This window comes from Sinohyriopsis cumingii, chromosome 3 (assembly GCF_028554795.1).
Source record: "Sinohyriopsis cumingii isolate HCF-2022 chromosome 3, ASM2855479v2, whole genome shotgun sequence".
Lineage (NCBI taxonomy): Eukaryota > Metazoa > Mollusca > Bivalvia > Unionida > Unionidae > Sinohyriopsis > Sinohyriopsis cumingii.
The window spans coordinates 10,486,791-10,499,399 of record NC_142963.1 but is presented as its reverse complement, the minus strand read 5'-3'; the positions used below and the strand labels follow the sequence as shown (position 1 = coordinate 10,499,399).

Below are 12,609 nucleotides of genomic sequence, written 5' to 3'. Positions count from 1 at the left end.
TCAGACCATCATGGAAATAATATTACTGCAACTCCTCCTGACTGGACAGTCATATCGGCATGGAGTTTTCACTTATTTTGGTGTCCGTTTGAACCTAAGTGTAAAGTTGGCAAATCTGACAACCACATATAGCCGCAATGGTGTCTAACTTAAAAGTATATTTATGGCTACATCTCCTTAACGAAATATCTTATTGGCATGGAGTTATCACCAGAAGACCCGATGGTGTTTAGTTCGTTTCACGTCCAATTGGTGACAATTCTTCGTCCAATTGTGGCCATAAAAATTTGTCGTATCATTATGGCCATGCAAATCCTTCGTCCAATTATGATCATGCAAATCCTTCGTCCAATTATGGCTATGCAAATCCTTCGTCCAATTATGGCCATAACAGTGGCCAATATAAAAATCTTGTTAACGCTCAAGAAATCACTGATGATTTTAATGATCAGCTGTTAAAAAGACAAAAAATAGTTTTATTTTGGATTCCTAGAAATTTCTTTTAGCAAGTAGAGTATTAACATATATCTCGCTTAAAGTTTTGGTAAGGAAAACACAAATTGATTTTGTGGTCAGAGGGCTAAAAGGTCAAGGTCATTTTGATTATAGAAAACATAATTTGTGCACATTAACTTTAGTTCCGCATTACAGACCTGGACCAAACTTACTTGAATGACTTACACTAAGAGTAAGAAAGAAGCTTGTCACTTTTGGTTCTAAAATGTCGAAAGATACTGTCACTGTGACTGAAATAAAGAATATGAATTCTGCTAAGTCCACATGACATACATGGACCAAACGTTGTAAATGGCTTGCAATTTGAGGAAGGAAGAAGAAAAATGTGGTAAAAAATGTAAGGGACAGGATCACTGTGATCGAAAGAAAATGATTTCGCAACGAATGATATTTGTTCTGCTCAAAATATTTAATTATTCACATAGAGCTTTATTGAACAAGATGGATGGGTGTAATGAGACATTCTCTGTACTCTTAAATTGGAATCCCAGATTTAAAGTTGAAAAATACAATTATTTAAATTTTTTATTCGCAGGTAGATGTACATGATGTTCCCGGGGAAATCTCCCCTTTTCGCCTTTTTTTCTGGTTATTATTTACTCTTCTATCAAGTGGTAAGTTTCAAAACTTTCAAAATCTATAGAATGCTCACGTCTGATACAAGATTATGTTAGGTTTTATTTATATGGTCCTCTCCTGATAATATGTCTGTGTCATGTTCGGGTCAACTATGGTTTATTATAGTCTGAGTTGTTGGACGTTATAATTTGGGTTAGCTACACGGGTACAAAAACCAAAGAATTCTTTCAAGACTGGGTACTTAAGCTTATATCACCTTAAAATAAATATTTCCTTATCCATTTATTATAAAAAGATGGGACAGAAAATGGTGGACATGTTTGAAGGGAGGTAATTATTAAAGCCCTTGAACCTTATAACATCTCTTCATCTTTGTCATGCATACGCTATTTTTAAATGTTTTCTGAAGCACGAGTACAATTTTTAACCTAGAGGTAAACATGAGGTAAAATATTATTTCCAAGGTGTGTTTGATCACTAGTATTAAATGATCGGTCACTCAGAAAAGAACACTTTGTACAGATCACCTAAACATAAACACACATCCCCAACACATAGAGAACATCAAATCAAGGTCTCAATAAACTTATGACAAACTATAGGCTCCGAAACCATGAATACGACACTTAAATGGTTGTGCTTAATGGCAGATTATATCCCACACAATATAGTGCAATTAACATTCATAATTTCTGCCTGTCATAAGCTGGTAGTGTCCGAAGCAAGCACATTAAACTTACTACTTCATATTCAGAGATTACAAGATAACGAAATGAATATGGCATGCATTATATTTCTGGATATCTATGAAACAGTCTTATTAGTATTACGTCGAAAGTGAAGATCAACATAAATGGAGAAAATGCGAATTTTGGTACAATGATGAAGTCTGATATTAGTTATACCAGTTTGGTTTTGTCATATTAGTAGTAACATGCGAAGAAATAGTAGGAAATGTTGAAAGGCACTCCCCACAATAACTTCTCCAATGCTGTTTCAAATGTTAATATAATTATATTAATAAAGAAAAATTTGAAGAAATATAAGACGAATTATTTAGAATAGTGCGTGTATGTATCAGAGGAATTATAGTTGTTATGTTCCTAAAAATGTAATCTTCATTCTCTTCTATTAGGAAAGTAAAAGGGACTTCACCCTAAGACTTATTATGTGCACACTTAAATGAGATTAGTTTGTGACTTTTGAGATTCTCCTTGGACGCAGATGAGTTGCTCCAGTGTTGAAGTCTATGATGAAATGAATTGTGTTAATATATATCGTGCAGATAACAAAATCTCTTACGTATTTACAAGTATGTGTTCTACTTTCATATTTTCCATTATCGTGCCTAAAGTCATTATTATTTTCCTGCAACATCAAACTCCACTTTAATAATCTATGATATTTGTTTTCATCTTGCCAATGAAATCATGGGAGTTGTATTAAACAAACGCAATCAATCGAATAAGGAGTTAAATTAAGGCACACTTCCAAGTATTAACTGAACACAATCAATCGGATAAGGAGTTGAATTAACATACACTTCCAAGTATTACCAAACACAATCAATCGGATAAGGAGTTGAATTAACGTACACTTCCAAGTATTACCAAACACAATCAATCGGATAAGGAGTTGAATTAAGGTACACTTTAAAGGATTAACCAAACACAATCAATCGGATAAGGAGTTGAATTAAGGTACACTTTAAAGGATTAACCAAACACAATCAATCGGATAAGGAGTTGAATTAAGGTACACTTCCAAGTAATAACCAAACACAATGAAACGGATAAGGAGTTGAATTAAGGTACACTTCCAAGTATTAACCAAACACAATCAATCGGATAAGGAGTTGAATTAAGGTACACTTTAAAGGATTAACCAAACACAATTAATCAGATAAGGAGTTGAATTAAGGTACACTTCCAAGTATTAACCAAACACAATCAATCGGATAAGGAGTTGAATTAAGGTACACTTTAAAGGATTAACCAAACACAATCAATCGGATAAGGAATTGAATTAAGGTACACTTCCAAGTAATAACCAAACACAATGAATCGGATAAGGAGTTGAATTAAGGTACATTTCCAAGTATTAACCAAACACAATCAATCGGATAAGGAGTTGAATTAAGGTACACTTCCAAGTATTGCAGAGCCAAACCTTCCTTTTCGATTGTGGATTAATTTCACTGGTGCTTATTTAATTTCTTAGAACAATAGCACACTGGATGATCTACACCATTTTTGTCTTCTTTAATCAATACTTCACCGACCCCAATATCACTTGCATCAACAGACATTTTAAATAATTGAGTGAAATTTGGAGCCGAAAGAATTGCTGCACTCTCTAATATGGCTTATCAAAGCCTTGACAGTATTCAGACCCATGAAACTTGGTCTTCTTGCTCAATAAATATTTTCAGCAGTTCCGTAATTATGTAAAACTGGGAACATAATTTCCGGTAGTATCCGGTCATACTGAAAAATCGCATCAGTTGCTTTTTACTGGCTGGCACATATAATTCAGAGACAGCCTTGACCTTAGGATTTATAGGTTTAACCTCTCCATGTACCACAATATGTCCTAGAAATGTTAAACAAACATGAGAAAACGTACGTTAGGATAAATTAATTGTCGAATTTGCAACAATGAGTCTATCAAAGAATTTCCGAATTGTCTCTATGCGATCTTTCCAGGAGTCCTTATCTATTGTGCTATCATCAATTTAAGCATCACAATTATCTAGACCAGATGTAATCATGTTCATTAAACGTTAAGAATAAAAGCGAACGTTTCATCCCAAAACGGCACCAGTTTATTATAATAAAGTTTATTTCCTTTGCCCTTTTCGGCGATGGAATTTGCCAGAATCCTTTTAGAAGGTCAAATTTAGTGACATACTTTTGCATTTCTAATTTTATCAATGCAGTCATTGAGTCTTGGCAATGGAAATGAATCTGTTTTAGTCAGACTACTCGCCTTTCTATAGTCAGTGCACATGCGAAAAATATTGTATGCATCAAAGCTTTCACTAATGTTATAGTTTTAATATTCCTCAAAGGAACTATCTCTGGGAATCTTGTCGACGCACAAACATGGTTAACAAGTATTGGTTGCCTGACTTGGTCTTAGGTAAGGGATCGACACAATCTACCATTATTCTGCTAAATGGTTCGTCAAATGCAGGAATAGGTTGCAGATGAGTCTTAAATATCTTCTGATTGGGTTTTCCTACCATTTGACAAGTATGAAAAAATCTATAGTATTTACAAATATCACTTTTAATGTTTGGCCAATAAAAGTGAGTTAAGATCTTGTGATACGTCTTATAGATCCCCACATGATCAGTCAAAGGAATTTTCATGGGCCAAACTAAGACTTCCCTGCCTGTATGATTTTGGAACTACAATGTTATAGTTCACTGACCTCTCGTCATCAGCAGGTACTTCATGTGGTCTTCATTTTCTCATAAAGACCCCATTTTTGACAAAATGTCAGACATATGGTTCTGTGGCTTCAGTTTCAGTAATACCTCCCAAAGATAAACAGGATATCTCAGGAACAGGATATCTCAGCAACCTGTCCCTGTTCAACGGCAAGTGATGTTCATTTGTCACCTTGATATTAACTCATGTTCCGCAAAACAATATATAGGCACTGTTTAATTTAATGTCATAAGTTGTGGCATAACCTTGATTGTGACATAACCTGTCAAAAGAAAGCCAATTGAAAGCTAAAATACAATCACATTTATACAATTGTATCTAAAACGCACTGATCAACATTAAAAAGAGTTATTTAGGTATGGTCTGCAAATAACAAGTAATAATATAAAATAACTGTACAAATTAGTAACATAATTCTGACACAGTATATAAATATCATTGTAATACAAACATAAGAAACACATGACACATGATGGGTGATATAATTTACAAGTTATTGTAAAAAAAAAGAAACATTTGCTATCTGGCCCAGATGGATCAAGATTTTTAAGCAGGGTGAATTAAAATTCTTTTTTCGTCTTAGTTAAAAAAATATGTAGTAAACATTATAACTTTAATACTTATTTCAGATTTTAAAATAGCACTAAAAACCAGTAATTAGTAAAATATGATTGCATATTCTTGATCTGTCTTGTTTTAAAAGGTATGATTTAACAGCCGTTTCGAAATAATCTATGCTGTAAATGGGTTTGATAAACGAAAGTCGTAGAGGCGAAACTACAAAAATGGTGGAAGAAAATTAAATTTGCTACTCATATCAACAAAATAGCGACGAAAGCTAATTTTCACAAATCTTTCACTCATGTCTAGGCGTGATCTAGTCTTGCATATAATTAGTTCACTACATCCGTCATTATTAGCATTCCCACACATTCAAATCATACTTCCTGGTGCTTGATCTGGGTTCACGATTACTTACAGTATTAATCGTCGTTAAAATGTGGTGCTATTTGGAAATTAGTTAGTTGAAAGTCGTACGAATTATGTCATGCCACGAAGTGGATCTGATCGTTTAAATGTCAAAACCTTGCACATCTGAATTTTAAAATGACAAAATCGTGTCTCAAGCATCCATCGGTAAAATAGATTACACGAAAACCAGATTGTAGTTCATAAATTAAGCTATTCTTATTTATAACAGTTTAGAAGGTGAACAACATAGACCGTTATTTTTTACACTGGAATAAACAATATAAAGTACACTAACAAGCCTGTAATTGCTTGCATCATCCCACTATAAATGTGTAAATAGTTCACACTGTAGATAATCGAAGTTAATCAGGCACACTATCATTTGATATAAACATGTTAACAATACAATAACCATTAATCGTCAAAACAATGAAATTATCTTTAATAACCTCTGCTGGGATATTGTCATTCGTGTCATAAATCTCAATAGTATAGATTAAAGGGAGAACAATTTGCCTAATTAATTATCTTTTTCCATTAAACATTTATTTATTTATCAAGAGGGACACATGAATCATAGTCAGGAACGCCATAATGGTGAAAAACTAAGCGGTCGCCATAGAACTTTAGATTTATTCCTATCTCCTACACATTCCCATCTTTACCCGTCACAGGAAACTTTTGTAGTTTACCAGAGGAAGTTACTTTGTCAATTTTATGCTCTTGCTTTTGGCCTGGAACCTTTACCAGGGTTACCTGAGTAATAATGACCCACTTAATATCATTAGGGGTCAGTATCCTCCAGTATTTGGACAATTGGTTTATTCGCAATGTTCTCATGTGTACCGTTGCTAAAAGACCTGTCGCTAAGTTGGAAGATATTTAATTGTCCGGAGATAATCCCCAGCCAGTGGAAGTCAGGTCTGACGACTGGAAATGTCGGCACATGTGGATGCGTTTCCTTATAAATCAATTGACAGTTCATGTTGCCCATATCGAATTACACCGATACTGTCCCTCGTAACAAGATACCCCCAGGCTGAGCAGGGGTCTGTTGTCACGGCATCAGGGATAAGTCTCTTACTTTTTAATACATAAGGGGAACCTTTGATATGTTCTTTGGTTGCTGTCTAAACAGTCACACCAAACATTGATTGAAGTTTCATTCGAAAACCTTACCTTAAGAATGCCATTCATTCTAGTCTTACAATAGTCCATCAGTTATTTAATGGCAACAAGTTCTCACATGTATTCCTAAAGAATGAAAATCGAAATGTTATATAAAATGTTGTCTACGTATCTCTCTCTTGAATGTTGATCTAAACTTACATCATCATCTTATTCTCAGAGAATAACGAAGTCATTATCATATATAATAAACGAAATACAATCAGATTTGTTTGAAATGGTCGAAACATCGGTGATTATACATGTACATGTCTCGCTTTTGATTTAATTGAAGAAGACAAAAACAAAAAAAAAACAGGAAGATTAAATTGCATCACGTTTATTTCTTTGTTATTTTGAAAAGGTTGTAGGTTCAATATAATGGTCTTATATAGAAAAGTATTTAGAACACTGCTTTAAATATTCGAGATAGCTCTTCATGCTGCTCTGGATTGAGGTGAACTTTGACAAATCCCAGGTCACATAGCTTGTTGCAAACATGGATTGTGGTAAAGAATTGGGAACAGCCAAAATTATTATTTGAATTACATGGGTGTTTTATTCTATACTTCTTGCAGTTAAATATAATTTGAGCAAAAGCCATACATGTACTACTAATTATACAGAGAGAACCGAATCAATCAAAAACAATATACTTACTAATTGGTTTTTTAGAAACCTGACCTGGGTTGAAAATGATCAGTAATTAAATATTTGGTTTTGCTTGTACATGTAGTACTTCCTAATCTATGGAGTGGAAAAGGTGACAAAATTGAAAGGTACATTCTAGTCAATAATATCAAGAATTCAAGATGGTTGGCAAAAGATGCTGCAATTTCAATATTTTGATCATGCTTAAGATAATGTGGATAAAGAAAAGAAATTAATTGATTCACTCAACCATTATTTTTATAATGTACTTTAAAAGTTTGGAGGTGAAAACATTTTTTTTTTAAGAAAGAAAGATTCCAAATAGTTTCACAGAAGCTTGACACTTTTTTGGGGGAAGATGTGTTTTTTGCATTGTCGGAATTAATTAATTATCCCAACACAGTCCCTGAACACATTTTGTCAATACCGCTATGGTACGATAAAAATATCAAAATAAATGAAAAGTTGCTAACTTAAACTATTCATTTTGTAATCTAATTGCTCATATATTTTGTACTTAGATTCTCTTCTTATCCTGTCATACGCACTTCATCATAAAGTAGATTTTTAAAATTAAATCTGTGAATCATCATTATGTACTTTTAATAATAAAGCTGGAGTCTCTACTTCATTTACTTTTTACTTGTCATTTTCTGAAAAACAGTAATGATAAGTTTTAGACCTGCTCTTAGAGACATATATCATATTAAATTTGATTTAACAGATGACACCATATTGTTTGGAATAATAAATTCACCAGAATTGGAGATTGTTAATGTATACTTAATTCTAATAAAAGGGACATCTGTACTTGTATAATTAAAACAGTTTTGTGAATAGCATAGAACAAATCAAATTGTATAAACATCATGAGTTATTTTCTACATACATTGTACTTTTTGGCAAGTGAAGATATAATGAGAGGATGGTGGGAAATATGAAAGCTGTTATTCAGTAATTAGTTATAAATCTGCACGTATACAGGTAAACCTACTGCTAGTAATTAGTTATTGATCTGTACGTATACAGGTATACCCACCAGTAGGAGATGAACATATCTTGCCATGAAAACATCAGTGTAAGAAGAGCTTGAGGGGTTCATGTCTTTGACAATACGACAATACAATAGTGTTAAAATTGAGCATAAAGGTAAATGAAAAAAATAAAATCCAGACTTTTATTATCTGGCATATTTTTATGGCTTCAATCTTATACTGTCACTCTTTATTTCCATCAACAATTAATTATTTACATTAAACTGAAATTTTAAATACAAAGATTTATTCGAATTTGATATGTCCCAGTGTACCGTTATTTTATATCATTAACATATGTTTAACAATCTAAACATCCTCGAAGACTTTTGGAAAAGAATTATTACATTATTCTTTTCGTATACAATTACAGCTCAGTGATCCATTCAGTAATCTGCTTCAAATTAAGATGAAATGATAACGGGGAGCATGTTTTCAGGAACGATAATAAAATTCAGCCATGATTGCTTCAGGACCAAGTTGATGTCACGTGCATTAATTATATTTTCATTCTCCAAACAATTGATATATTCATAATAATTTATACCAAAGGAAAATAACCCAACCAGGTTTGATCCATTTTATTTTATTCAAGGTTATGTTCCTGTCATATATTGTAATGTGTAAAATTGTCTTATTTCTATAATTTATTTGATGAAAACTACTTAAGGTTCTTCATAGTGTTAATATTGAGTACAAAGGTTCAGAAATACATTTTATATTGTTACGACTATATAATCTTAAACTAAGTGACATATATGATCGAAACCAACAATTTTGATACAATTTAACAAATAATGTGTTTCCCTAGAATACAGAGTGAAACTTTAAAGAAAACTGACAGTATTGTGAATTAAATCCCAAATAGTCCTAAAAGTGTTATCACATGTCCAAAAGTATATTGTTCCAAATGAATTCTAGTGGTGTTCTGAATGAATTCCAATCTTGAATGTGCTAATGTATTAATGATATGAAATATACTGATGTGCCAACAGTTTTGATGTATCTCACTGATAAAATCCTAAATATCTTTAAATGAATTCACAATAAGCCCAAAATAGCAATTTAGTCCTAAAGTACCAATGAGCACTTTTTAATTCCAATGAATAATTTAAATAAATAAATCTTCTGAAATTATAACTGAACACAGTTAAAAGAATAATTCCACTACAGATGTTAAAATCAGAATTAATGTCCGATGTAAACAACCCTAATATGAAAACCTAAAACCTAATAAGAGGACCAGGATGATATCATTTTTCCATCAATTTCATAAACAAAGTTTGGTCTGTTTACTTAAATTTTAACAAACAAATCTGACAGAGATCATGTAGATCATAGAATTTCCAAGGGGAAAAGCAATGTCGTGAACTCAAATCCAAGTGAACATCTTTTAAAAGAATGGCTCAAACTTTAACCGACAACTATGGACAAATGTGGTTTTTTTTAATTATTTTTGACATAGCTCTAACAATTTTAGTCATTCTACAATGTCTGCAATGTGGCAGTTTATAGTGATAGTTAAAACTGGAACACCATGCCACAGACATGTAAAAAAAAAGACATATTCCACGAGGTCACATTATCCAGACACTAGACCGACCAGTCCTAACATTAACCTATTAATGCTGAGCATCAAGCGATGCAACTGCTAGAATAATTTATAAGTCTTTGGTATGACTCAGCCAGGGTTTTACGCACAACCTCCCACATCTGAGGTGTACACTCTAACCTCTTAGGCCACTGGAGTGGTCATGGACAAAGGTTAATCACACAATGCAAATTAAATATGCACAACAATATATATATATATATATATATATATATATATATATATATATATATATATATATATATATATATATATATATATATATGGATGGAGAAAATGATGTGGATAAATATTTCATACAGGGTAGTAAATATTCAGATGAAGGATATAGCTCTGTGAATACAAGAAAGCATAGTCATTTAAAAAAATGATGAAATATGTAACCTTTCTGTGAAGAATGCTTTCAAATGAGTTATAGTATTAATTCTGTATTAACCAGAAACCAGTTTCTGATTGCATGTATACTTCAGTTGTTGACATAGCTCAAAAAGTGAAGATTGTCCATTGTGGTTAACATGCTGTTTTAATTTTACCTTCCCTTACTCCCCCAACACTCATCCAAGAAGGTCTGTCAAATGAAAGATAGAGAGAAAAGTTGGCATGTACTTGAAATAATGGTCAGTGTTTGAACTCTTTCTTCTCCAACGAAAATATGGGAGTGATTTATATACAGCATAGTGTCATATTGAATATTATGTTCAGATATACTTTGAATAATAAATATATATATATATATATATATATATATATATATATATATATATATATATATATATATATATATATATATATATATATATATATATATATATATATATATATATATATATATATATATATATATATATATATGTATATATATATATATATATTGAGGGTTTTGTTATTCATTTGTTTTATTTAGTTTTGCTCTTTTTCTTGCTTTGGCTGTTTTGAAGTGGACTAAGTTGAATGCATTAATCAGACAGAATGCAACATTGATATCTGCAGAGGTTAAACTGCAAACTCAGCTAAAGATCATATATAAAATAAGTTTCTGGTCAGAGGTTAGAAATGTAGCAAATGAGAGATAACACGATAAAATAAGCCATTTTTGCATGTTATCATGTGTAATGCTTTAAATGAGATAATGGATATGACTGGTGATATAATTTCTTAAGTATATACTGTTACAATTGGTAAAGCAGTAAAATTGAAGCCGTGTACCCAAGGTCAGACAACGCTGGTAAGAGGCTCAATAGCAATTTCTAAGAGAGTACCCTCACCCCTATTACATGATAATATGCTGTGCCCACCCAATCCCGATTTGTCCAGCCTTTATTGAACCAGTTTTACATACATATAAATAGCTTTCCATAAATTATGTACACAACAGCTTTCTGCATGTCATATATGTAACCTCTAGGATGTTTATGTATGCTGAATTATGCTAGAGAGCTCAAAGTGCGATCAAAACAAAAGTACCATACGTTGGGAGAAAGTTAGAAAAATATAGTTCCACAGATGCAGACCACCAATGTTTCAGGGATAGAATTGTGGCCAAATCTAAATTATGACAGTGATCATCCTGCAAATGTTTTGGGATCTTTTCATTGTGAAATAAATGTTCAGTCTCCAACAAGAAATTAATTAATATCTTTTATTACATAGTATAATTGTTGGTGCCTTCAATGAAATTATAGAAATTAATTTAATTTTTACGTAAAAATTGTAACTATTATTATTAAAAAAATGAATGAAGAGTTCATGTTTTTACAATGCATTATTATGGAAAATACCTACTGGGGAAAAGTAAATTCTTGATAGAATGGGAAATAACCCATATGATACTAAAATATTTATGTTTGGCAACATCTTACCTATGTATCTGGTATGTATATATACATGTGTTATTGCAAGCAATATCTCCAACAGCGTTTTCTAATGGACAATTCAAACTGTTTGGATTGTAATGGTCAGAACATGTGTCCAACATTTGTAACACTTCCACCCAGTACAAGGTGTGGATTTATAGACCCTACTGATCATGCTTTAAATGGATCGGCCATTGAATAGTGGGATTAATATTTAAAAAATATATCTTATTGCCAAATATTCAAAGAAATATTCTTATATTGTGTAGAAGAAAGGACTGATTCAACTAATAATATTTATCATCTTAATTGAAACAAATATTTTCATCAAACAAAAAGAATTATCCTGGTCAAAAAAATTCCAGGCCCCCATGCCAATCCCTAAATATCACCACTGTGACCACCAACACAAATGTTCAATGCTTGATCCCTTATAGGTTGGGTAAGTGTGGCTCCTTGATCACATATCTAAAACTACTGAAATCCCTGCCCTATATATAACTTTCTCAACATTTGCAAGTCATGAAAATACTATTTAGGTGTCCATACGGTCTGGAAAACCTGAACAGTTGGGATTAAAATACAAATCACATACATGAATTACTTTCCACAGCCTGTTTACATGACTTAATTTCCAATGGGGAAATAAATGTTGATGTTCACTACACAATTCACTATCTAAAACTGCCAAATTGAAAGATAAACGTCAGTGATGTGATAAAATGTTTCAAGGTGATTAAGTTGATGTAAGGCATTGCAATACTGACCCT

At 32.2% G+C, this 12,609-nt stretch overlaps 1 protein-coding gene across 7 annotated transcripts in view; it reads left to right on the top strand.

Moving 5' to 3' along the window:
* Positions 1-12,609, top strand: part of LOC149802451 (cell adhesion molecule CEACAM2-like) — a 134,352-nt gene that overhangs the window by 31,474 nt on the left and 90,269 nt on the right. For 6 of the 7 annotated variants that reach the window (XM_089951676.1, XM_089951675.1, XM_089951677.1 and 3 more), the window contains exon 2: positions 1,052-1,130. The exons of the other annotated variant lie outside the window; for it this stretch is intronic. In XM_089951676.1, the coding sequence (XP_089807802.1) occupies positions 1,052-1,130 (79 nt within the window). The remainder of the gene's footprint in view (positions 1-1,051; positions 1,131-12,609) is intronic. 7 annotated transcript variants of the gene reach the window in all.